At 43.0% G+C, this 27,489-nt stretch overlaps 1 protein-coding gene across 3 annotated transcripts in view; it reads left to right on the top strand.

Moving 5' to 3' along the window:
* LOC148031216 (heparanase-like protein 3) overlaps positions 1 to 26,320 on the top strand; it is a 42,065-nt gene extending 15,745 nt beyond the window's left edge. The window contains exons 5-9 of one of the 3 annotated variants that reach the window (XM_087684749.1): positions 23,268 to 23,501; positions 23,585 to 23,774; positions 24,527 to 24,652; positions 24,741 to 24,852; positions 25,890 to 26,320. In XM_087684749.1, coding sequence (XP_087540875.1) covers positions 23,268 to 23,501; positions 23,585 to 23,774; positions 24,527 to 24,652; positions 24,741 to 24,852; positions 25,890 to 26,015 — 788 coding nt within the window. In that variant the 3' untranslated portion in view covers positions 26,016 to 26,320. Of the gene's footprint in view, positions 1 to 23,267; positions 23,502 to 23,584; positions 23,775 to 24,526; positions 24,653 to 24,740; positions 24,853 to 25,300 lie in introns of all 3 variants that reach the window. The other 2 variants (XM_087684748.1, XM_087684750.1) reach the window with 2 other exon arrangements.
* Positions 26,321 to 27,489: the final 1,169 nt, after the last annotated feature.

The raw sequence follows: 27,489 nt of genomic DNA, 5'->3' as shown, positions 1-27,489 counted from the left end.
TGACTCTCAGATGACTCCCCAACCATAATTTGGTGGTTCTCCACTATCACTCAGAAAGACCCAAAAGCTATCCAAACCAAACTGTTAGTCTTCTTTACACAGCAGACATCGTTGAGAAAGCCAAGCCCAGCTGCAAATTTAGAAGCAGGAGGCCAGCAGCTCTATAGGATTGTCAGGCTACAGAGTAGTACATCGTATGAACATCCACGATGAATTCTAATGCTGTACAAGAGATCCCTGTCTTTCATGATGAGCAACACTTTCATGATCCTTGTCTTGCAATTGTATGCACAATTCACTGGAAAAGTTTGTTGTGTTTAGATCAGATTACAATAGGTTACTATACCCATGGAGTTTCAAGTGTTGGCTGGAAACTGCTTCACATGAGAATCAACTAGGTTATAGGTAACAACATGATAAGTGGCTGATTCTTTTCCAGTATATCTTGGAACATGTCGGACGCACAACTTTCTTTTCATGAGCAATATGTCGAATGTTTAATGTTCAAAAGTTGTGTTAGTCCCTTCGATGGTACCATGTAATGTAGATGTCACAGCTTGAGGAGTTCATTGATATAGGTAGTTTTCCTTCTTATTAGGGAATAAAAATGTAAAATTTTGCCTTGAGTGTGCATAATCAGATTGCTTGAAACCCACGAACAGTACACTGGGAGAGGCACGCACTTGGTCTGTAAGGTTGGTATAATTAATAGAAGCAACGAAAGGAGTGAGTGCCCAAACATCCAGTCACATTCATGATCAAAATGTTTGTGTACACACTTATTGGTAGAGGAGTGCACAAACATCCAGTTACATTCATGCTTAACATTTGTATTGTCTTCGGATAGTTAAAGCTTGAGGCTACAAGCAGATGGGGGTCTTGCAGTTGGCAACTGGTTGGTTCAGATGCAGCAGGATGGTGTTGGCCAATGCTGCCCATAGCAGTGCTTGGAGACTCCGGAACACCATCTATGGTCATGTGAGGCGGTGCAGTTGGTGTGGGAAGGAGCCTGCAGGCTACTTCATCAAGCAGAGCCCAGCTTGGGTGTACTTCCTGGGGGGACTTTTTTTTTTAATTTTGTGGTAGGGGGCTTTTTGGTGGTAGTCACTCACTAAGGGCTGTCACCTACTTTATGAGGTGGAGATGCTTGATACAATCTTCATCATGAATCATCAAGGCTGGATCATGTGTAGTAGGTGGGAGTTTGGACTCTGGAGGCTCTGCCTAGCCATCAGGTCATAGTTATGGAAACTGGGAAATGGAAACAAATGGAAAATGGATAAAGAACGGCAGTTTTTGAGAGGGGGGAACGGGGAAACGCCACATCATCACAAGTTCCTGAAGTATGATAGAATTTAGTTTTTTCTTTATCTAATGACTAAAATTAATTGTAGCAAATCAGAAGTAGCATTATAGATACTGTTAATGTTAATGCTAGGAATCTGGACGTGGGTAACTGGGTGTGGGTGTGGCACGTGTGTGTAGTGTGTTCTAAGGTGGCTTGTATGTAAGAACTCCTATTGATGTGCATGTGCTCACGTGCACGTGTCACACACACACACACACAGAGCACCGCCTTGTCCTACAACCTGTGTCCTGCGCCTACCCTGCAACCTGTGCACCCTGCGAAGAGGGGGGGATGCCTAGGGTTTGCAGCCTGTGGGATTGCCTGTCCCACGCCTGCAGACTGCTCGTGCCCTGTTCGTCTGGATATTTGGAAGCTGCCCTGCGAGTCTGCCCTGTCTGCACAGACAGCCGCCTCCCTGCACATCTGTGGAGGCTACCTGTCCTCCTGCCTATGTGGGGCGCCGCCCTGTAACTCTGCCTGTTGTGCAGGCCGTCCTGCCTTTGTCTGGGTGCTGATTCTTCTGTGCAGCCTGTGAAAGATGGACAGAGAATGAACTGACAGGCCTGCTCTTTCAGTGGGGGCCTGCGTCAGGCTGCTACAGACCTATTGCTTGTAGCCCTGAGTCCAAACATGGAATTGGAAGAAGATGTAGCCAAAGAAGAAGACATGCTAACCTGAACCAACGAGATGGCTTCACCCCACCTTGGTGTTGGCCATCTGTCAAAGGCAGCAAGCATCTTCATGATGAGTTTATTGTTGCTCTCGAGGCCCTGACTTGGGTGATCTTTGCCTCGCTCATATGCTCAGGTGGTTTCTGCTTCATAGGATTTGCAGTTATCAAACCGGGAACAATTCCTCGAGTTCGTGAACTTCCTCTTGGAAGAACATGTTGAGTATAATCATCGAGCTATCCTTGCCTTCATGGAGGAGGAGGAGGAGGTTTTGGATACAGAAGTGCCAATCCAAGTGATGCTTCACTCCTTTTGAGCCTTTTTGTAAAGAGTGAGATCGCATACGAACCATGGGTAAATACCCAGTCACATTAACTAGGGTATGAAAGGTGGAAGAGACCTAGTCTAAGGCATCCACGAATTATCAAGAACTAACTCGTCCCCTTCCTTTCAGTTTCAATGGCTTCCCTTCTCTCTTTCTCTCTCTTCTTGTCTTTCTCTTTCTTCTACTAGTCTTTCCCTCTCCTATTGTCTCTTTTTATCTCTCTTCTTTGCAGTCTTCTTCCTTCTCTCACTCTCACCTAGGTCTCCTTCATTACACTTTTATGAGTGCGGTGCCATTCTCTTCTTCATGGTTTGGATTCCTGTGCTTTCTAGGATCCACCATTGGCTGACCTGTATTCCTCAAACCAACAGTGTGGAGGAGGTCTTCACTAGTCCGCATGGATTTTATGAGGTCGTCCTTCTCTTACCTTCGGCCCACAATTTCTTTCTCCAAAAGTAGCCCCTATTCTTTGAGAAACAATTGTTGCATATTGTCTCATGGCATCCACTGTCAAAATTCCAAGATTTACTTAAGTAACAATGTCTAGTATGGGTGGAAGTGAAGAATTGCTTGGCTGTCTGTTGGGCCCTTCTCAAGGATGCAATGGGTGCCAAAGGCCATGTCTTGGTACCCCCAGTTTGAAGACAGCCAACACAAACAGATTGCGCATGTTTGTGGGATATTACCAGAAAGCGACCCAACCGGTTGTGCCTCAATTGTATGAGCATGTGGCCTTTTTAGTTCTGTCTCAAGTCGGGTACTTTTGCTAGCCACTATTTCTCCTTTGGGTCAACTAGTTCATTTCATGGGTGAATGTGTAGATCACAAGGGTGTCTTGGTGGATAAGCCCATGGATAGGGATCAAAACATGCCTTTCCGCCACTCTACCATAAGCAATCCACTCTTGTAGACTTGAAAGCCCAGGGATGGACGGAAGCCTCCGACTCAATAAAGGAAAAGCAAAAGAGACACTGTTCATATAGCATCTCCTAATCCTCCTCCTTCGTAGGATCCTCTCCACGCTTATTCATGTCATTGAGACAAATCCTTGGATGTGTCTAGCACTTGAGTTTTGAGATATCAAGCTCCACTCGTGATATGCTAGGGTGACCGTTGTGCATTTATGTCACCGACTTGTCAGTTGCAGATGCGGTTGGTATACCGCCCATGAATAGTAGCTAGATGACAGCTATCCTTATCTACTCTAGTTCGTGGCTCAGCTAGTATGCCACCTTAGTTAGTTGAGTTTGGTTTGAGACCCATATATAGGGTTCTTCTATTTCTATGTACTAGAGTTCTTTTTTGCTTACACAACTAAGAAGAGGAAAACTGTTTTCAGCCTCCATCCTTGTGTGTATTCCCCCATTGTGCAAGCAAGAAAGCTACAAGTGAGACTCCTTCCTTCTCTCCACAATCTTGACATGGTATCAGAGCCTTGTTCGTGGTAAGGAGCTCAAGAAAGCAGGCCAAGTTCGCGGTGTTCTGGTAAGAGAACCAGTGTTGCTTTCATTTTTCTGTTTTGGGAGCAAGTCTCTGCAGGTAGCACAGCCGGAAAGTGCAAGAGTACATTGTCTCAGATTGAGATGCCCTTCGCGGTTTTTTTGATTTGAGGCCATTTTGGGGCCTGTTTTGGAGGTGGAAGTTTTCTGCACGCACTCAGGAAAATGCCCTGTTTTATGCTGTGCGACCACTGTTCTACAGGTCGGTGAAAAGTTACCACAGAAATTGCATCGTATGCTTGTGTGCAGAGACATTGGGAGTTACAGAATCATCCTTGTTTCTTGTTTATGCAAAATCGTCACTAGGAAGTGACTGTGTGGTCAAATACCATTTTCGCCAGTTTTGCAAATTTGCCCTTGTGAGGATGAAGCTGTGTTTTTTGCAGTGACAGAATTTTTTTCAGTGTTCTGTAATGGCATCTGATTCTCTTTCACAGATTGTAACTGAAAAGCTTGACAAGAACAACTTCCAAGCATGGAAGTTTAGAATGACGAATTTCCTTATGGGAAAAGGATATTGGGAATTTATTGCAAGAAATGAATAAGAACCAGTTTTTCCTGATGTTCCCAATCAACAGCAAATGCAGGCATTTAAAGCATGGCATGAGAGAGCCATGAAAGTTATATGCTGGCTGTCTATCAGTATTTCAGACTCTATGATTGTGCATATTCAGGATGCAAATACGCCAAAGGAGGCATGGGATACTTTGTCAAAAATGTATAGCACAAATACGCAAGCCAGGAAAATGCAGCTCAAGCAAGAGTTGCATAATGTGCAAAAAGAAAGTATGAGCATCAATGACTACCACATGAAGATGAAGAAGATTGCAGATGCACTTGCTTCCATTGGGTCGCCAATGGAAGATGATGATTTAGTTTGTGTGACCTTGAATGGTCTAGGAAAGGATTATGCACAGTTTCGGACATCCATTTTAGTTCGTGAAAGATTTCCTGATTTTGAGGAGTTGATTGCTCTTCTAATTTCTGAGGAGCAGAGAAATGGTGGTGCATCTTCTTCAGGAGGAACTTCAAAAGAAACTATCTTCTACTCAAATGCTAGAAGAGGTAGAGGCAGAGGTAGAGGAGGCCAATCTGGAGGCCGTGGTAGAAATCAGAATATGCAGCAGACTCAAGAAAACCAATCCCATGGAGGAGAACATGGTAACTCTAGAGGCAGGGGGAGCCAAAGAGGTCGTGGTGGATGGCAAAGAGACCAAAATGTAAACAACAATGTTGAATGCTACTACTGTGGTAAAATGGGTCATATGGCTAAAGACTGCTATAAAAAGCAGAATGACATCATGAATGGGAAATTGCAACAAGGAAATTATGCATCTTCTAGTAGACAGGGTGATGACAGAAATGAGCATTTGTTTATGGTGCAGCACATGAACAATTCTGTGACAAGTGCAAAAGAAAGCAACGAAGTGTGGTATGTTGACTCAGGTGAATCAAACCACATGATAGGTCATGCTTAATGGATGCAGGATGCAAGAAAAATGGAAAAACCAGGATTTGTGGAGACTGGTGATGATACTGCACATCCTATTGTGCAGATTGGAAAAATTCATTTGTCTATACAGGATGGGAAAAAGAAATACCTGTCAGATGTATTTTATGTCTCGAATATCACCAAAAATCTGGTTTCTGTTGGTCAAATAGTTGAGCAGGGCTTGCAGGTCAGATTTAATCCTCATGGATGCTTTGTTGAGGATATGAAAAATAAAGGTCGCTTGATAGCAAAAGGAAAGAAGAAGGGCAAAATGTTTACATTGGATGCAGACATGCCTGAATTGAGTGCAACAATGTTTGTACATGAGACCGGTGTAGTTGCAGATATTGATATCTGGCATAAACGCATTGGTCATGTTAATGTACAGCGACTTAAATCAATGCAGGCCCAAAATATTGTTGCAGGATTGCCTAAATTCAAGGTTGCAGAAATGCATAAGGTATGTGAAGCCTGTCAGTTTGGAAAACAGGCAAGGAAACCATTTCCTAGACATGTTCAAGAGAGTAAGAAGCCATTGGAATTAATCCACTCTGATGTGTGGACTACTAAAGCTGCATCTCTTGGAGATTGTCATTATTTTGTCACTTTTATTGATGACTATAGCAGAAAAGTTTGGGTGTATTTTATGAAAAAGAAAAGTGAAATTTTTGGGCATTTCAAAACTCTTAAAGCTATGGTTGAAAAAGAAACAGGCCTGCAAATAAAATGCCTAAGGTCAGATGGAGGAGGAGAGTACCTCTCAAATGAGTTTGCAAGGTTCCTGCAGGAGCATGGCATAAAGTAGCAATATTCATGCAGTCATACCCCACAACAAAATGGAATTGCAGAAAGGAAAAATAGGCATATTGGAGAGGTATCTCGTGGCATGCTCAATGAAAAAGGCCTGTCAAATTTTTATTGGGCTGAGACAGTTGCTACAGCAGTCTACATAATGAACAGGACTTCCACTGCAGCAATAAAGAATGCCTTCTTGCATGGTGATTTCCAAGAAGAGGTCTATATGGAGCAGCCACCAGGTTATGTGCATGCTGTTCATCCTGAGTTTGTTTGCAGGTTGAAGAAAGCCTTGTATGCTTAAAGCAAGCACCTAGAGCATGGTCTGACAAGATAGGACAGTATCTTGTCACTATTGGCTATCAGTTTTCCAAGGCAGATTTCTCACTTTATATGAGAAAAACAGAGAAAGGTATTATGTTGCTTGTCATTTATGTTGATGATTTGATTATCACAGGTGATAGTGATGAAGATATCCTTCATGTGAAAATACTATTGAAGCAAAAGTTTGAGATAAAGGATTTGGGAGAGCTGCGTTATTTCTTGGGCATTGAGGTGATTAGATCACCAAGTGGGATATGGCTCTTGCAGAGGCAGTATGGATTGGATATGCTGTCCAAATATGGGATGACAGGCTGTAAGCCTATTTCAGTTCCTTTGGAGCAGAATGTAAAGTTGAGCGCAGATGCAGGTGAGCTTCTCAAAGACCCTACTATGTACAGATGCATAGTAGGAAGTTTGATTTATATGACTATTACCAGGCCAGATTTGAGCTATGCTGTTGGATTGGTAAGTCAGTTTATGCAGGCTCCAAGGAAACCACATTTGGATGCGGCTAGACGCATACTCAGATATGTGAAGTCCACATTGCAGTATGGACTATTTTATGAGACTGGGGTTCAGATACAATTGCATGGATATACTGATGCTGATTGGGCTGGTAGTATTTCTGATAGACGATCTACCAGTGGATATGTGTTCTCTTTTGGGAGTGCTGCAGTCACTTGGAGCAGCAAGAAACAGCCTACAGTTGCCTTGTCGAGCACAGAGGCTGAGTACAGGGGTGCAACAATGGCTGCATGTGAGGTAGCTTGGTTGCATAAGCTACTTTATGATATGCATCAGCCTACAGATGGGCCAGTTGTCATTTATTGTGAAAACATGAGTAGTATACACTTGGCAAATAACCCAGTCTATCATGCTAGAACAAAGCACATTGAGGTGCATTATCACTATGTGCAGGAGAGGGTTTTACTAGGTCTTATTGATCTAGTTTATGTCAGCACAGAGAATCAAGTAGCTGACATATTCACGAAGGCATTGGGCGCAAAGAAGCTGCGCAAGTTCAGAGACCTGCTTGGTGTGCAGGAATTGGGATTGAGCTCGAGGGGGAGTGTTGAGATATTGAGCTCCACTCGTGATATGCCAGGGTGACCGTTGTGCATTTATGTCACCGACTTGTCAGTTGTTGCAGATGCGGTTGGTACACCGCCCATGAATAATAGCTAGATGACAGCTATCCTTATCTACTCTAGTTCGTGGCTCAGCTAGTATGCCACCTTAGTTAGTTGAGTTTGGTTTGAGACCCATATATAGGGTTCTTCTATTTCTATGTACTAGAGTTCTTTTTGGCTTACACAACTAAGAAGAGGAAAACTATTTTCAGCCTCCACCCTTGTGTGTATTCCCTCATTGTGCAAGCAAGAAAGCTACAAGTGAGACTCCTTCCTTCTCTCCACAATCTTGACATTGAGTCCCTACTATTGTCAATAATCCGCAACCCCCCCAAGAGCACTAGCAACATCAGCAATCATCTCAATTATCGCTGTATACCCACAACTGTTTAGCTCAGCTACCTTTTAATGTTGCTGGTAGATGTTAGAGATCATAGCCAGGCAGGCAGGCAGTCTGCACAGTCGGACTGTGCAGTCGGATTGCCACGTGGCAGTCGACCTGCAGCCCAGTCGGCTGCATTTAATGCAGCCGACCTGTCCTGTTTGCGCCCTATTTCTGGCGCCCTCTTTTGCCCCGTTTCTCGGCTATTTATACCTGGCAGTTTCAGCAGTCTGACACACTTCTCTGCTCGCAGATTACAAACCGGTGACGCGCAGATTCTGTCTCTGTTCACAGATTTCAGACAGCAGACAGTGCAGACTGCAGCGGACTTCGAGGTGGACAGCAGGTTGCATTGTCGAGGTGGAGACACGCAGTCCAGCGCACTGCGCCCGTGTATATATCTGCATATCTTTGTATTCAACATTCTTTATATAGCAGATCTTCATTGTCCACTGTCTCTTTCTCTCTCTTCTCTCTTTGCGTTCTCTCTCTCTCAGTCCTACGCTTCCGCACCACTGCACTCTGACATGGTATCAGAGCAGTGTTTGAGGGCTGACTGAGTGCAGAATCAACCTGAAGAGGAGTTTCCATCGCGACACAAATTTGCGTTTTTGCGTTTAAGGGCAGACAGGAGGGCTGCGCCTTGGAACAAGGCTGAAACGAGTGTGGGCGCACAGGAAAGGAGTACAGGTGGTGGATTTGCTGCTGTTTACTGCTGTTTGACGCGAAGGATGTTTGAGTTTTCAGCCTACAAGTGCAGGTTTTGTTTTTTCATCGCCTCCGGCGGATGAAGAAGCTTCAGGACGCGGAAGAGCCTTAGCAGGCTACGTTTTCCCAGTCAGAGGGGTTGCTTTTGCGTTTGTGAAGGCATTGCAGGTGAAGATGTCTACAGAGATGGACTTGGAGTTCCAGGCGATTATGGACCGGAAGGTGCCTGTCTTACCGGCTCTTCCTACAAATCAGAAGCTCGACGGCGACAACTAACGCATTTGGCGCGTCATGATGTTGGCCATCCTTGAGTCCTATGATTTGGCGGAGTTGGTACAGGAGGAGATTGACCAGCCCTCGGTAAGAGATGAGTCCAAACTCTCTTCCGATGCTCGTGCGGAGTTGGCCAAGGCCCAGTCTCATTGGGACAAACTGAATGCCAGGATTCGATCCTTTCTCTTTCTATCATGCACTACAGCCGTGATCGCTCACATCGAGCACTTGACGGTGGCTCGAGAGATATGGCTGGAGCTTGATCAGATGTACAATCGGATGACCCTAATGAAGAGGGTTTCTTTGGAGGTACAGATGCGGACCTTGTCCGTAAATAAGTCTTCTTCGCTCCGGGAGCACATTAACAAGCTAAGGCAGCTTCAGATGCAGGTTCAGAATGCGGGGAAGCCGATTTCCTCCGAAGACATGGCGATCACACTATTGTCCCAGTTGCCGCCACGATTCGGTACATTTTACTCTGCCCTTATTGCTTCGGGGCGAGAATCTACTCTTCGGTGGGAAGAGTTGGTTCCTATGGTCTTGGACCAAGAGGAACAGTTAAAGGGACAGAATGCTTCCAAGTCGGAGGCGCTGACAGGTCAAGCCTCTCAGAAGAAGGGGAAGGACCAAAAGAAGAAGAAGGGGGATAACAAGTCCAAGAAGGACAAGGACAAGGACAAGGACAAAGACTCCACATGTCATATTTGTGGAAAGACTGGCCATTGGAAGAAGAATTGCCCTGACAAAGACACGAAGGACACCAAGGATTCTGGAGCGGTGGCTGCACCCTCATCAGCTGCATTTCTTCATCTAGCTGTCATTGAGGACGCTTCACCGAATGCTTCTGATGCTGCGATGACGGCTCCCCAGGCTCGAGAGTGGATTGTTGATAGTGGTGCCTCACGGCACATGACTCCTTCATCAGATGGTGTTGCCCAGCTGCGACCCTCGCGTGGGCAGATTCTCATTGGAGACAGCTCTTCAGTTTCTATTGAAGGTCGGGGTAAGATGCAGCTTATTCCGGATGGACGAGGTGGTACCCATACCTTAGAGGTTTTGCATGTACCAGGATTAGGGTACCATCTCCTTTCAGTTCATAAGATTTGCTCCCTTGGTCTTTTGGTGGAGTTTGACAGTTCTACGGTGCGAGTCCTTGATCGTGGATCGAGGAAGGTTCTCTCATCCGGATATGAGGAGAATGGCATTTACAAACTGAAGTCTTCCACTGCCCTCTCTACTCTTCTTCTTACCTCACAGTCACAGTCAGAGTTATGGCATGCTCGGTTTGGTCACCTGAACTATGACTATCTTCGGAGGGCGTCACGTGGACAGCTTGTCTGAGGGTTGCCGGATATAGTGGTGAGCCAGCAGCCATGTGTCTCCTGCATACGGGGGAAGCAGCATAGGGATGTCATTCCCCACACAGCTTCGCGGCGGTCTACTTCACCGATGGAGCTAGTATCTACGGATCTATGTGGCCCTATGAGGAATGAGTCCCTGCGTGGGAGCTCGTACTTCATGCTGATCGTGGATGACTATAGCAGGATGACATGGGCCTAATTTTTGGCATTAAAGTCAGAAGCTTTCTCGCACTTCAAGGATTGGCTTCTCTTTGAGGAGAACCGATCGGGCCGGAAGTTGAAGACCTTGCGATCCGACAAGGGAGGTGAATTTGTGTCTAATGAGTTTGCTCGGTTTTGTGCAGATAGAGGAATTCACCAGGAGTTTGCCAATACCAATACTCCTCAAGAAAATGGTATTCTTGAACGGAAGAACCACAGTGTGATCGAGATGGCACGCACCATGATGGAGCACCGACAGACCCCTCAGGTTCTGTGGGCCGAGGCTGTGGCTACTGCAGTCCACATCCTTAATCGATCCCCTACTTCGGCCGTGGAAGGGATGACCCCATTTGAGGCTTATTTTGGGACGAAGCCAGATGTTTCTTACTTTCGGGTCTTTGGGTGTGATGCCTATGTTCACATTCCCAAGGCTCACCGTGATAAATTTGAAGCAGCTTCCCGAAAACAGGTATTTGTTGGCTACAGCTCCCAGTCCCAAGGCTACCGACTGTGTGATCCCGTCAAGCGGGATGTGTACACTAGCCGTGATGTGCGGTTTGTGGAGGTTCCGGCTACTTTAACGGGTGATGAGCATCCCGTTCTTGGAGATCCAGGGGAGAGTTGGGCTCCTTCTACAGTTCCACTGGAGCCCGTGCCTTTTGATTATGATTCTGTTTCTGACACAGAGTCTACTGTTCCACCGGACACCTCTGAGGAGTTACCACCGGTGGATATTCCAGAGTCTTCTGCTGATGGAGAACGTCGAGGGGAGGTTCGGCCTCCTCCTCGCTGGGCCCGTGACACACTCCGTGATTCAGGGATCGAGGGGGTTCCTGAGGAGTGGGGACCGCAGGATGGTCCGCGGCGGTCACGGAGGCACCAGGCACATTCTTCGGAGCTTGTTTGCTCCAACTATTGTTTGATGACCCGTGTTATGCAGGATCGAGAGCCCACCTCCGTGAAGGAGGCTTTACAGTCCGCACCATGGAAGAAAGCTATGGAAGCCGAGTTGGAGGCTATTGAGAGGAATGGCACTTGGTCACTCGTGCCACGCCCCCCGAAGAAGAAGGTGATTGGAGTCAAGTGGGTCTTCAAGACCAAATACCTAAGCGATGGTACTTTGGATAAGCACAAGGCTCGCCTTGTTGCTAAAGGTTTTGCACAGCGCCCAGGGATTGACTGTCATGACACTTTTGCCCCCACAGCTCGTATGGCGACCATTAGAGCCGTTCTTGCTTTGGCTGGCCATAGGAGATGGCCTGTTTATCAGTTGGATGTGAAGTCGGCCTTCCTGAATGGTGATTTGAAGGAGGAGATCTATGTTGAGCAACCTCCTGGCTTTGGTTCTTCAGATGGGAAAGTCTACAGGTTGAAGAAGGCCTTGTATGGCCTCAAGCAGGCTCCGCGTGCATGGAACGAGAAGATTGATTCGTTCCTCCAATCTCAGTTGGGATATCGGCGGTCCAAGGCCGATCCGCAGCTGTATGTTCACACTTCCGGGGATGGTTGTGTGCTGTTTGTATTATATGTTGATGATTTGATTGTCACAGGTGATGCTGCACAGTAGGTCCAGGAGACGAAGTCAGCTTTACATCGGACGTTCGAGATGACGGATTTGGGTCTACTCCATTTCTTTTTGGGCCATGAGATTTATCAGTCTCAGAGGGGGATCTTTATCTCTCAACAGAGATATGTACAAGAGCTCTTGGTGTCTTTTGCGATGGAAGATTGTCGGGCCCTCTCTACTCCTATGGATCCGAACTGGAAGGCCACTTCTCATTCAGCTTCTCCTTTGGTGGATGCGTCCCGCTATCGACAGTTGATTGGGTCCTTGATTTGGCTTCTCAACACGAGGGTTGATCTATGTTTTGCTGTTGGGCTCTTGGCAGGGTTCATGAGTGAACCTAAGACGGTGCATTGGCAGGCTGCTCAGAGGATACTTCGGTATCTGAGGGGGACGTCTGATTTAGGGATTCATTACCCCGCAGGGACAGATGGGTCAGATCTTATGCTTGCAGGTTGGAGCGACTCGGATTGGGCCGGTGATGTGGACCACAGGCGGTCTACTACAGGTTACTGTTTTACTTTGGGTGCAGGTGTTATTTCATGGAGTAGCAAGAAGCAGCCCACGGTAGCCCTTTCGTCTACTGAGGCGGAGTATCGGGCCGCGTCTTCCACCACATGCGAGGTTGTGTGGCTTCGGAGATTATTGGAGGAGCTTGGGTGCCCCCAGACTCGTCCTACATTGCTGCAATGTGACAATGAGAGTTGCATTGCCTTGGCAAGGAACCCTGTTTTTCATGCCCGGACAAAGCACATCGAGATCCAGTACCACTTCATCCGAGAAAAGCTTCTGGATGAGACCATCACTGTGGAGTATTGCAAGACGGAGGACAATCTTGCGGATTTGTTTACGAAGGCCCTTCCTCAGGCTCTACTTCGGAGACATTCCAGATCCCTCAGGCTTCTGCCCTGCACAGGCTCTGAGAGGGGGTGTTAGAGATCATAGCCAGGCAGGCAGGCAGTCTGCACAGTCGGACTGTGCAGTCGGACTGCCACGTGGCAGTCCGACTGCCTGCAGCCCAGTCGGTTGCATTTAATGCAGCCGACCTGTCCTGTTTGCGCCCTCTTTTGCCCCGTTTCTCGGCTATTTATACCTGGCAGTTTCAGCAGTCTGACACACTTCTCTGCTCGCAGATTACAGACCGGTGACGCGCAGATTCTGTCTTTGTTCACAGATTTCAGACAGCAGACAGTGCAGACTGCAGCGGACTTCGAGGTGGACAGCAGGTTGCATCGTCGAGGTGGAGACACGCAGTCCAGCGCACTGTGCCCGTGTATATATCTGCATATCTTTGTATTCAGCATTCTTTATACAGCAGATCTTCATTGTCCACTGTCTCTTTCTCTCTCTTCTCTCTCTGCGTTCTCTCTCTCTCAGTCCTACGCTTCCGCACCGCTGCACTCTGACAGTAGAATCATCACTCCATGGGATTGTAGATATTTCAGTTCTTCTTTCCGTCCACTCGATGTGCCTTCTTTCTTACTAAGTGAACATCACATACCCAATTCCTTTGCGGTGTTGGGGGATTTCTTCGAAGATGGTGCACTAGAGACATTGGTAGCTAAGGCCGATTCCCATGTGGCTAAATCCTATCAAAACTCTTGATCCTTTGTATCTGTCTAGTCCCAAGGTGCCTTTTGCATTATTGTCTTGATGTACTTGTTAAATTTGTTGTATTTGGTTTATACATGATGGCCTGAGTCAACTTGCACTTTGTAATTTTGATATATTTTACTTTTTTTTGTAATCAGTACAATCACTCATTACATAGAGAGAGAAAGAAAAAAAGAAATATTAACATCTACAAAAGGCCAATGTGGCCTATGAGACAAAACCAAAATACATCTCTGCCCAATGTCATCTCATCACGAAAGTGAAAGAAAGATGCATTCTAGTATAAGGCTAACATCTAAAAATCTCTATGTCTACAAAATTGAATGCATCCTAAAGAGAGACACGGAGAGAGAGAGAGAGAGAGAGAGAGAGAGAGAGAGAGAGAGAGAGAGATCCATGGTGTGATAGGTTGTTGATGTTCGCACAGGCTATGGATGATGTCACTGCTCAAACGTGTGAGAAATTAGAATTAGCTATAGAGAAGAGAGAAACAAGACAATGAAAATGAGTGAGTTGAAGTAAGAGAGTAGAGTGTACTTGCTGAACTGAAAAGATAGAATGAAGGTATAATCTAAGTTGGGTCAAGGGTTGACCTAATTAGCATCCATCAACTGACTAGAGTTAAGCTAACTAACTCTAGTTCCAAGTGTCACTACTTTTAAATGCGAAGACACTAGGTACACACATTGAAGTGTCCATGCCACACGAATCACATAGGCACTACCCAAAATTGACAAATTCTGACACCCCCTTGCAGTGCCAATGTGATGAAGTACAAGGATGATCAATCACCAAAGGATAATAAGTTTAAGGACTTTTGAAAAGCCTCAAACTTCTTGCGTGGTAGTGCCTTGATGAAAGTCTGCAATATTTTTTTGTGTGGGTACATACATCAAGCTGATTTCTCTTTTATAGCATCTCTCTCTAACATAATGGTAATGCACCTCAATGTGTTTGATGTGCACGAAACAAAGGATTTCTCGCCATTGCAATAGCACTTTGACTATTAGAAATGAATAGATGTAAGACTCTCCATTGGTAAGTGTAGATCAACCAATAATCTATGCAACCATACACAGTTCACCATTGTCGTAAATGCTACCGTATACTTAGCCTCACAAGACAAGGTGGCTACTATAGGTTGTTTCTTGCTTAGCCATGAAATGTATGAGCAGCCCAGAAAGAAAGACTGTTTCCTAGTACATTGCCTAGTGTCTGTATCACCAACCCAATTTGAGTCACTGTAAGCTTGTAAATTCAAATCTTCCCTCTAAAAAATAATAATACATGTGATTGAGTACCTTGCAAATATTTGAAGATCTGCTTAATAGCTTGTTAATGTATGGTCCGCGGGCTATGCATGTACCTGCTCACCTAAGATACTGCATACTAAATGTCAGGGCATGTGTTGTAAAGATAAATAAGACAACAAACAACCTGGCTGTAAATTGCAACATTAGATACCTCTTCATCATCATGCATAGACAGCTTTAAGCTTGGTTACATAGGAGTGCACATAGGTTTGCAATCTTGCATATTAAACCAGTGTAACAGGTTATCCACATATTGTGATTGTGACATAATGATGCCATGCTGATTTTGGATTAACTGAATCCCCAAATTATAGTGTAGGCAACTCGTAACTAACATAGCAAATGCACGTTTTAATTCACCCTTAAAATCTGCAATTTTTTCTTTGTAGGTCTACTGAGCAACATGTTATCTACATAAAGAATTATAATTAGCAAGTTTTCCCCTTCATTCATAATGTATAGAGTGGGAGCAATTGGACTGTTTTTGAACTCTTTATTGGCCAAATAAGCATCAATTTCAAGATACCATGCACAAGGAGCCTATTTGAGACCATAAAGAGCTTTACCATGTGCTCTTTTCCCTTAACCAAAAAATCTTGAAAGTTGTGATACATAAATATCCTCATGCAAATCCCCATTCAAATATGTTGTCTTAATGTCCAATTGATATGCTTTCTAGTCATAATTTGCAACCATAGCAATTACACATCTCATTGTACTTATACGGGATACAAGAGCAAAAGTTTCCTCATGATCTATGCCCTTCTTTTGCATATAGCCTTTTGCTACCAACCATGCTTTGTATCTGTCAATAATGCCATCAACCTTGCGTTTGAGTTTAAAAACCCATTTTGTGCCAATGGCTTTCTTATAGGCGGTGAATCCACAAGATTCCATGTAGGTTTAGTGGCCATAGAGTCTAACTCATCTTGATGTATATCTTGCTGAGCTTTGTTCAAATAGACTCGTTATCATCCAACAATGAGCTCATAAATACATACTCATCACAATCATCTACTTTTGTAAAATCAACCAAAGGTGCCTCCCTTACATCATGTGTGCATGCCTAGTAGCCCTTCGAGTATGCTAAGGTAAGGGAGCATCCGTTTTACTCTCTTGGAGAGTATATAATAGCCATCTCAAGACTGATTTAGCTACATTTACAGCAGCTCTTTCATGTTGTACTGCATCTTCCATTGCATGTGGCAAACCATCATTAAAACCTTGTTGTTTGGAAGCATATGGTGCAACAACAACTTACTATATTATGTCTATCTTTCCATTTATAGTAGACAGAGACTTCAAAGAAAGTAGCAAAAGAGTCTCAAAGACATTACCAATGTCATGGGTGGCTGGCATTTGAAACTGATCACGTGAAAATGTAACACTTTCAACAAATATGACATCCCTACTCCCAAAAACGTTCTTCGTGCATGGATCATATAAGCAATAGCCCTTGCTCTACAAACCATAGCCAATAAATATGCATTTTACAACCTTGTCATCAAGCTTTCCACAAAGCTCTTTTGGAACATGTGCATAGTCTATGCAAAGAAACACTTGAAACTAGTCAACTTTGGGTTTCTTACCATGCCAAGCTTTGAATGGTATGATCATCTTCAATGCCTTAGTGGATGCATGATTTAACATATGATTTGCACACTAAAGGCCTTCTAGCCAAAATTTATGAGGCAGCCCCTTGCTTTTCAACATACAATGAGTTATTCCCATAAGAGTCTAATTCTTCCTTTCAGAACACCATTTTGCTTAGGGGTCATTCTAACAATGGCTTAATGTGTAATACCATGATCAAGCAATTATGTCTCAAAAGCATGTGACATATATTCCCTTTGCTTCTCCAAGGTCACATTAGGACAAAACTGTACCTATGAATTTGGCTCATCTAGGAGATAAGCCCTCTATCTGTGTAAAGTGTTTGCATCTTCAAGCTAATTTCAGCCTCAAGCTTTGCAACAAGATGTTTAATGCATGAATACATCAAATTTTACCTTTAGCCCATACACCCATGTATACCGAGAGTAGTCATCAATAAAAGTGACAAAGTAAAGATGACCCCGAAGTCCACATGTCCTCATGGGACCATAAATATCAAAGTAAATAAGTTGCATTTATTGGACAGCACACATTGCACCATCCTTTTTAAAGGCAAACATGTACATTTTGCCCAAAATACATCCCTTGCATGCATGAGGAGGTGGAGTCTCCACTAGAGGCAATGCATCTACTATATGACATCTCTAAAGGGTCATCAAACTCCTAAAACTCATATGTCCATAGCAAGCATGTCATAGCTCCGCATTTTGCATTGTGGATGAAAGAGTAGTAACTGTGAGAGTATCATGAGTCTATCATAAATATCCAAAAAAAAGAAACCCTTATATACGGTACCAAATAGCTTAAGTGCATAATCCATCTCTCTATCTTTGACAATACATTTGTCATCCTCAAAGATGACCTAAAAGCCATGCTTATTAAAAGCAGAGACAGACAATAAGCTCTTTGTAATACCAGGTACACATGAGACATCTAGAAGCATGAAATTAGAACCATTTGCATCAGTAATAGTGAGAGTACCAATGCCACATACATCATAAATACTGTTGTTCGCACATGTGACACGCTTTGCGGCAGGGACTAAATGTAAAGAGAGAAACAAAAACTTCTTGGAAATGATATGCTTTGATGCCTCATTATCAAATACCATGTGTGCTACATTTCAGCAGTATTAAATGTTGAATCAGCCATCAAAGAATCATAACTGCATGTGAGAAATGTGTAGTCCTCCTCCATAAAGTTGGCTGAAGCATCACCATTAGTAGATTTGTTGATTGATGTCTCCTAGATAGCCAGAGTCCTTCTTGTCTTTGGCCAATCTCTTTATGCATTCATCAATATACTGACGGGGCTTTTTGCAATAATGACATTTTTCCCATTTTTTTAGACCTTTATGTGTCTTGGACAACCTTATTTGATGGCTATCCAGCATCACCCTTTTGTTGATTTTTTACATTTTGCTTGATTTTTGCTTTGCCTTTGTACTTGGAAAACAAAGCCACATTACCTGAATGCAATGCAACATTCTTCCAAGTCTTTTCCTCTTGCAGCAACAAGAGGCCTTCCAACTCCATAAATGTAAGGGCTTGGTGCTCCCCCCTCAAAGACAACATCAACGAGATATGGAAACTAAAATATGACGCAAGAAGAGAGTTCAGTGTGATGTTTACCAATTTAGCATCCTAAATGACCTCATCAACATTGAGCAACTGCTCATGCAAATCCTATATGTAAGTAAGGTGATCTGCCATGCTATCACCCTCATCCATATTCACATTGTCTAGCTCTCTATAGAGATAGGATATCCTAGCCTCATTGCATTTTGCAAAAATGTGCTCAAGTACATCCCAAGCTGATTTTGAGGTCCTACAAGATCGAATGTGTGGAATAATTGCCCTTTTCACAAATAAAGCAATTAAAGAAAGTGCTTGTGCATCCTTCGAGTCCCACTCCCTCTTATCCTCAGTAGGAGGGGAAGGAGGGGCAACAACAACAACAACAACTTGTCCTCGAGTGTTATGCTGAGGTATCTAAGATGCAAAACCTCTTGGTCGCTACAAATCACCTGTGACATAGTCCCACAGGTCCTTTGCCCCAAGAAGGTTGCGGACCATAAAACTCCACAACAACGAGTTTGTGCCATCAAGTTTATCCTCCTAAGTGAGGACACCAAGGATGTTGCTCTAATGATTATACCCATGACGTGCCATGCTGTCAATTATGGATAAAAATATGCAGCCAAATACTTCATAGCTAAAGTGTAGAGTGTACTCCTCAGAGCCCCAAAACCCCCATGGGATCAAGATACAAGTACTCTCATATCTTAAGAACCAAGACAAAGTGAGGTGTGTCGTACTCCTAACAAATCTCGAATCGTAGCAAGGTAGCCTCTAAGATGTTTGACAGTAGCAAATGCAGCAAGGGTGATGTTGGATCAATGTCAAATAGATAGAGGAGAGAGAAAACTGCAAATGCAAAAGGTTGATGATGACGTGGAGGCCGACGCCAATAAAATGCAGATATGATGATATGGTAGGCTGACGGCAATAAAAACACAGGTATGATGATACAGCAGTCCGTATAGTAGCCACAGATCATAAACACACTAGTCCAGCAGGTCGCTAGCTGTAGACAATGTGGTTGATCAGCAAATGTAGTAGAAATTAAGGTAGATTGTGCGATGGAGATTGGAAACAAGTGTTGGATGGATGGAGACAATGTTGGGCAGCCTCAATTAAGATCTCCTCCGCGAACAGGGTGTGGACATCGAAGCTAGATTACCTGAAACCTGCAAAAATGAGATTGGGACTGAATGGAGGGCAGCATGTCTATTTATAGAAAGTTTTGGATTCTCAACAATTTAGAATCCCTCCCCATTTTAACTTTCTTAAACTGCTCCCCATTTTAGGGTTTCTTCATTAAAAGAGCATTTTTCGGGTTGTTTAAGAGGCTAATTAGCAAGTGATGCATATTTTAGCTCAACAATCCCCCCCCCACAAATCAAGTGGCTACCCTAGTGGTAAGCTACTTGTTTTATCAATCCACTAAACCAGTTCAAATCTCCTTTTTTATTTGTTTACTAAATGACCGTGCAGCAATCGGAATTGAACTCAAGACCATCTAGTCACCATGTGTTCAACTTAACCAATTGAGCTACAGCAGCTTGCTCTCTCTCTCTCTAGCAATGTGATTAATGGCCAAATACATATGGGGAAGAGACACACACGTGTAAGTGTGAGAAAATGGGATGCTACGCTAGAAGACTAAGGTTAGCCACTAAAGTGCCACTACTACAAGCCAATATAAAGGCCTGATGCACATTATATACACAATGCTAAGGCCCTCTCTTGGATCATGAATGTCCAGTACAATGAAATATATAATGTAGTGTTCCGAACTAGCCACTATAGGAGATCAATTGTTCACCGTGTCCTGTATGACCACGCCACACCAATAAATGCTCCATGAAATTTCTTATTAATACCGAGTCTCCACTTCCTCTATTGACTGAGCCAATTGAGCCACTTGCTGTTGCATATGAAACTAGAAACCCTTAAATCCAATTTGCACCTTGATTTGATAACCAAGGAAGCCCAAATTGATTGTCTCTATTTGTATGCAAATTAGCCCTACTGTAGACCTCTAGATCCCACGAAAACACTGTCCATTAACTGAGTTTGCATCCACAACCTTCATAGGACACTGATACATGCATGCACACATCCCAACACAACAATGCAAACTTCAAACCTTGCTGGTTTCTTTTCAGACTTGAGACCAATGATTCCTAGTCAGCAACACTTTGGGCTTAAATCCCATGAGGCTCTCGATATAGGATTAGGGTTGTAGCTCATTCTGACAAGACCTGATATGTAGACCCAAACCCTAAGAGATACATGAGGGATGGCTAGAGATATTGATATATAAGAGGCCTCTTCAGAGTCTACAATGGGACCTTGGGGAGTGGGTTTGAAGAGACCCATTTGCAGAGACAACCAAGGATGCCCCCTTTTTTTAAATACACCACAAGATTGGGGCTCTAGATGAGCAAGATCAAAGTGATGCCAGTGGTAACTTAGCATTGGACTGCATAGGTTATCTCACTACTGAAATTCCAGCCACTTAACCAAGTTATAACCCATGCAAATGTGCATTGAAAGCACATCATATGTAACTCATAAAAATGTACTTCTCTTGCATCACCTACAAACATATATCACATGTCATGTATCCCATGCATGGCTCTCAAATATATAGTTTCAAAGCAATGGTAAAAACTATACCCATTTGCATACCAAACCACGGTGACTAGTACATTGAATAGAAATAGAAATATTGTCAGCATACAATACCTTGGATGCAAACAAACTACATCAGAGATCAACTACATAATCGAGTTGTCCATCACTAGGGAGTGGAGATGCAACCTCCCCCTTGAGCATTATGCATTACTTTGGAACTTCCATGTGCTTTTGAACTTGAATGAGCATGATCCAAGGTCGGTTCCAATTGAAACACATCAAGGTAAAATATATGACTAAGGATGATCTAGCAAGTCACCCTTCATACATTTGCATCCATACATAAACCAATCCTAAAACTTCACCAAGTAATGCATAGAAACTTTACTTCTTAACTTTACTTGCTCCAAAACCCACACTAGGTTCTAGGTTTTACCCTTATGATCACACATATCCTCATAACTGTCAGATTGCTACAAAAATGGTACATCTGTTGCACTGTCAACCTAACCAGCATTGCACATTTGCATTTAGTTGTTCAAGCCCAATCTGCTGTGGATAAAACATGCTAGAAGCATCAAATGCATTGCCAAACGTTCCTGTTTGCTTATCAAGGACCATTTGAATGTGGCTATACATGGGATTTTGCATTCTAAGCCATAGCACGAAATACAAATCCACCTCCTAAGTGTCCTGGTTGTCCCACATTTTGAGACATACCTTGCTGTCCCAAAAGGCATAGTGAATGCATTAGCAAGCTTCACTTGCATTTTCTGCCCTTGTCCCAAAGCAAACATTTAATGTGCTCATTTCATGCACTAGGTGCATTTTGAGGCGGTGCCACCTCCACCTTTGGTGAGACATTCTATCTTGAAGCATTAGAGGGTGTTTTCCTTTACCCTTGCTACCCCTTCTTGGTGACTGCATAAAGTCAGCAAAACATGGGTCCTTTGTGAGCCTTGACAAAGTATCCACAGCTGCAATCAACCGGGCCTTAAATTGAACATCATAATCTTTCTTCGTCTTACTGATTTTCAACATCATCATTGCATTATAAGTTCCAACTTCGTGACTAAAACAAGCATATATAGCTTGCTGTCCATGTTGAACACCCATTCCAAGATTACGCATTGCATTATTTTCATTGTATTTTTTAAAGGCATCAACATAATGTGTTTCTTCACTTCTTGAAGAAGACATGCTGAATTTTGCCACAATTGAGAACAATTTTAGCGAATTGTTTTGCTATCCTAACTTGCAATCAGGTGCCACATGCCCACATGCTTGAGAGAGTTGTATCCTGGCAATGGAACCATGAAACTAGCCTTTCTATCTACAAAAGGGTGGTGAAACCATAAATAACACTAATTTACAGCAAGCAATTCAAACATAAAATAAATGACAATTTGAGAATTTCACACTTTATCAATTTGGGCTAAATTGTGCTCGAGAAATTGAGATGAGTAAGATTGGTCAATCGAATGTTTTTGCTAAAGGTCAATCGAGTTCTGCTGAATGATTATCCTCCTTGGAAAACTATGGCTGGCTTTGCAGAAGGCTGATCTCATGGAGGCAATTAGTTTGGAATGTGATTATGAAGGTTGTGCAGTGGAATGTCCAGGGAGTCTGCTCCAAACTGAAAGAATATAGGATGTAGTATAATAATTTTGCTGGTAACTGAGATGTATTTCCTGCTATTAAACAACACAAAATGGCAGGCACGGCTTATCTAGAGTCTATTGTAATGGACATGTATCATACCTGTGGGGTGATGTTGGTTATCCTCTCTTCTTTCTAGCTTTCAATGATTATACATCATGGTAGGGGAAGGTTTGCTGTTGTGAATGTTCTTTGTTTGGGAATGGTTTATGCTTAAAGTGTGGCTAAAGAACATTATCAGTTTTGGGAGTACTTGCAATGCCTTTCATTTTTCCATGCTGGTTTTGCCATGTCAGTTTTTAAGATTAAGTTAGTACCCTAACACCAGGATGGATGTTCCTAAGAGTTAGGCATGAGATGGAAAGGTTTATGAGCATCAAGTCAGTTCCCCTAACTCGGCAATGGATGTTCCTGAGAGTCAGGCATGAGGTGCATTGGTGGCTCCCTCTCTGAAGCAGGATATGCGGTTGTGGCTTCATCCATCTAAGACAAGACACACATGTTTTTCTCTTCAGATTTTTGTACCTGGGCTTAATGGGATAGAATTTACATTTGTCAGATTATGTGAGTGGAAAGGTAATATGTTCACACTTTTAAGGGGGGCAGGGGAAAGAGAGGGAGGGGAGAGGGAAAGAGAGGAGTGGGATGGAGGGATGGAGAGAGGAAGGTCGGCAGGTGTGCACACACACACAAACACAGAGTATAACGGAAGTGAGTTTGTAAGTTGATGCAGTTTCCTTTCTATTTTGACCTTGTATCTAATGCACGAATTGAGACTTTTGTATGTTGAAGGTAATGAATTGTCTGGGAGTGGTGTTGGGACAAGCATATCAGCGGTACAATATGCAGCTGATGTAAAAGAGCTTCGGAGGATCATTGAACAGATTTATAAAAAGCAATCATATCGTCCCTTAGTAATTGCACCAGATGGGTTTCTGGATGAACAATGGTTTAAAGATTTCTTACAGGAAGCAGGAGCTAACGGTCCAGATATTGTATCCCATCATATTTACAATTTGGGAGCAGGTAGAAAACTTTGTCAAATTAATCTCTTTGATACACTTGCATGTTGTGTCTTTGTTTCATGAAATTAATTTATTTCTTGTCAGGTGTGGATCCAAATTTGGTGACTAAAATACTTAATCCTTCATACCTTGATAAGGAGGAAGCTCATTTCCTAACCCTACAAGACATTCTAAGTGAATCAGGAAGCAAGGCAAGTTCCTGGGTTGGAGAAGCAGGGGGTGCTTACAATAGTGGTCAGCATCTTGTTACAGATGCATTTGTTTCTAGCTTCTGGTAAGCTCACATGCAATTTCGGTGGTTGTCATTTTACACTTGATTGGCTCTTATATTCTAATACATTCACTTTATGGGAGCTTTCCAGCATTTTTAGTCTGTAATTTTGGCTCGAGTGATCAAGCATGATAACAGGCAAAGCATACAGCATGAGGTTCAATCCAAAGTCTGAACTAGATATGCAATGCAGTCAATTGTTTACCATCCAGTTAGCTGGAGGCTGCATCTGGATAACTTCTAGCTTTGGCAATCAGAAATATCATTCTCTTCATCTACTTCTGCATACTTGCTCATGCCTCTGTTTGAGCTTTTCTTCTGATGCATGGGTTGTCATACATACTATCTTGGGGAATATCTTTTATGGAAAACCTTGACTGCTTCAAGTGCTTATGTGGAGTCTTTGACCAATTCAGAAACCAAACATGTATGCAATTTACTCAACCTTTGATGACAATAACACCAGCTAACATTTTTTGTGAGACTCCTTGTGTGGATCTTTGGAGTCTTTCAACGACAAGAGTTTGTTTTCTGATTAGCATGAAGTTCATTTCTTCCCATGAGTATGACCTAGGTGATTTAGAAATTGCAAGGGTTAAGACAGTTGATACTATCATACCTGCCAGTACACCAGTGACAGGCAATCTTGAAAAGAAGACAAGTTGATTATATTTTAGAAATTAAAATGAGACCCCCTGTGAACTTTTAACTTTCCCATGTTTGGGCTGTGTCTTCACTACAAAGATTTTGCTCAGGTATGTTGATCAGTTAGGAATGGCAGCTCGCTTTGGCACGAAATGCTACTGCAGACAATCTTTAATCGGAGGAAATTATGGGTTACTGAACACTACCACTTTTGAGCCAAATCCTGATTATTACAGGTTTGCTGTTTACTGTCTTGACATGTGTTACTACCTTTATTCTCGTAATGTTATGTAAAATATCTAAAGCTTTCTAGTTCTGTACCAGTGCACTACTTTGGCATCGTCTAATGGGTCAAAAGGTTCTAGCCGTGCAAGTATCCAGTGTGTCCTCTGGTGCATTATCTCTACGCACTTATGGACACTGCTCCAAGAATATGGTATGTATTTTGTGCATGTGTCATAAGAGGTGTAAATAGACCAGTGGGTTCACTATTTGTGAGGACCCTCCTCCCTAATCAGGGCGTTACAGGCATGCCTGTGCTGTGTTCAAAAGGACCTATATGGAGGCCATGCCCCTGTGTTGTGTTCATATAGGTCAGGGGCATACCCACAAAGTCCTGACTAGAGATGAAGGTCCTCATGTGCACTTACACCCCAATCCATCACCCAAAAAAAGACATGGAAAATAAATAAAGAGTAGTGTCTGTTAGCCTCCATCACCACTTGCTCAGAACTTTATTTACAAAGTCTTAAGGTTTGACATTTCACCTGAGAAACAAAGCATAATGTCAAACAGTGGCTGTGAACTAGCATGCACCTCTATTTTTGAAAAGCATTCAGAAGGGTGCAGGCAACTACTCGAGTTGCTAACTGTGCCATTGGCAGGACGGGATCACTTTGGTGCTTCTCAATTTCAGTAATCAAACAACATATCATGTCACAGCCTCCATACAACCATCACCAGTCTCTTCAGACGCAGCGACTTTGAAGTCCGCTTTGTGGAGTCCAGAAATTTTCAGGGCAATAAAATCATACTGGAGGATGGAGAGTCCCCAAAGCACAAGGCTAGAGTACCATTTATCAGCAGCAGGAGGAAGCATACATAGCCAAGCTGTCAATCTTAATGGTGCAAGTTTAAGCATCACAAAAGCTGGTGACATACCAGGACTAGTTCCCAATGTCGTGGACAGCTCCTCGCCTATCTCATTGCCCCCCTTAACCATTGCGTTTGTACAGTTCCCTGGTCAATTTCTTGCTTGCTCATCATAGAGCTCCATCGAAACTAGCTCGGCTTTAGGGGCAGGGTCGTAAATGCAGATCTTTGGGTCTGTCCAGCCCTAGTGCCAATGGTAAAGGGCCAGCAAGTTTAAAATAGCTGGCTCATCATACACAGTTATTGTAATGCACGTATGTATATATACACTCGATCATCTTGAGGAATTCGTGATGTAACTCTACCATGGTGCTCTGGCAGTGCTGGCTGGAAAAAGGGTTTGTAGCAGACAATTTCAAGATCAACAAGGCTCCAGCAGCAAGAAGCACCGTTGAGAGAGAGAGAGAGAGAGAGAAACTCTACCACCTTGTGGTGGTAGACTTGTAATTCTCCTCTCACGAGGCGATGTAATCACAACATGAAGTGTGCTGAATGCAGTTATTTTAGGGATATTTAAGAAGAAACTTCGGGGAGGAAGAATAAGTCTTCAACCTTGTGGTGGTGGATTTATGCTATTCCTTTCACAAGGTCATGTAACCATAAGGGCTTGCCTACATTAAGTGTTGTGGGAAAGCAGCTATAGTGGGGATATATAACGACAGCAATTAAATTGTAAAGGCTAAATTTAGGGGCATTTTATGCTATAAACAAAACCTTATATAAATTAGATCAACTTTTAGATGAATCTAACAAAATTAACATGCATTCTTCTAGCAAATGTTAACTTTCTATTGTAAATGGTTAACATACATTCTGTATTACATTACTAGTAACTAGTTTGACCAAGGTAAGTGAGATTTACGAGAATAGAGATGATACTTGTGCATATGCACATACTCACGTACAAGTGGCAGCTATAGATAAATGTTGTGCTCTATGAACTCAACGAAGGACAGTTGTGTAAAACTCTTATTTTTTTAAGAGCTTTAGTTCTCTACATAGCTCTAGTTACCTTTAGCCAACTTCTACTCTTAACTTTGAACCAACTATGCTTCTTACACTTAAAAGAACAAGGCTCAAAGATGTAATAAACTTACCAAAATTTACATTTGTCATAGTCCAATCCATTGAAAGAAGCTTTGAATGTCTTCATGATTCAAGTGATGCTTGGTGCTCCCAAGCCATGTCTTTAATCCAATTTGCATTCATCTCCATAGTTGCCACGATGAGAAGAGAAGCAAGAGGAACAACACATGCAAGGATGTAGAAGCAACTTCTTGCTCTTAGTCCCTCACTTTCTTTATTCCTCTTCTTTTACCTCATGCTCACTATCTATTTCTCTCACGGTGAGGCTATGTCTGCCTCCCAGCTTCCCATATGGTGATGGTTGAAGAGAACAAGATAGACGCAAAGAATGGAGTAGATGGCTTCTTTCTAGCTCCTCACTCTCCCTTATACACACTGTCTCACCTTAAGCTTTGGCTACGATGGAAGCTCCATTATTAGCTTGGCTTGTGAAGTAGAGAGTTAAGCAAAATGATGGAGCTTAGCACCTCTAAGACAATTTATATAAGAGTGAGCTTGATGCTCAAATTTTATAGCAAGCATTTTGCCTATGTCATGGATTTTATATGAAAAAGCTCTAAAATATAGTGAACTAGTTTGTATGAACAAGCTCTAAGACAATTTATATAAGAGTGAGCTTGATGCTCAAATTTTATAGCAAGCATTTTGCCTATGTCATGGATTTTATATGAACAAGCTCTAAAATATAGTGAACTAGTTTGTGGAGTGAAAAATGAATAGAGATACAATTTAGCCACTCGTGGATACCAAGGATAATCCAGGAGTCAAGAGAACAATGAAGCGTGATGACAATTGGAATCCTCCTCCTCGGGACACTCATCAAGGGGGGGGGGGG

Source organism: Lygodium microphyllum, chromosome 9 (assembly GCF_053477565.2).
Source record: "Lygodium microphyllum isolate KBCC chromosome 9, Lygodium_microphyllum_v1.1.10, whole genome shotgun sequence".
Taxonomy (NCBI): domain Eukaryota; kingdom Viridiplantae; phylum Streptophyta; class Polypodiopsida; order Schizaeales; family Lygodiaceae; genus Lygodium; species Lygodium microphyllum.
This window is presented reverse-complemented; position numbering and strand designations above follow the sequence as displayed.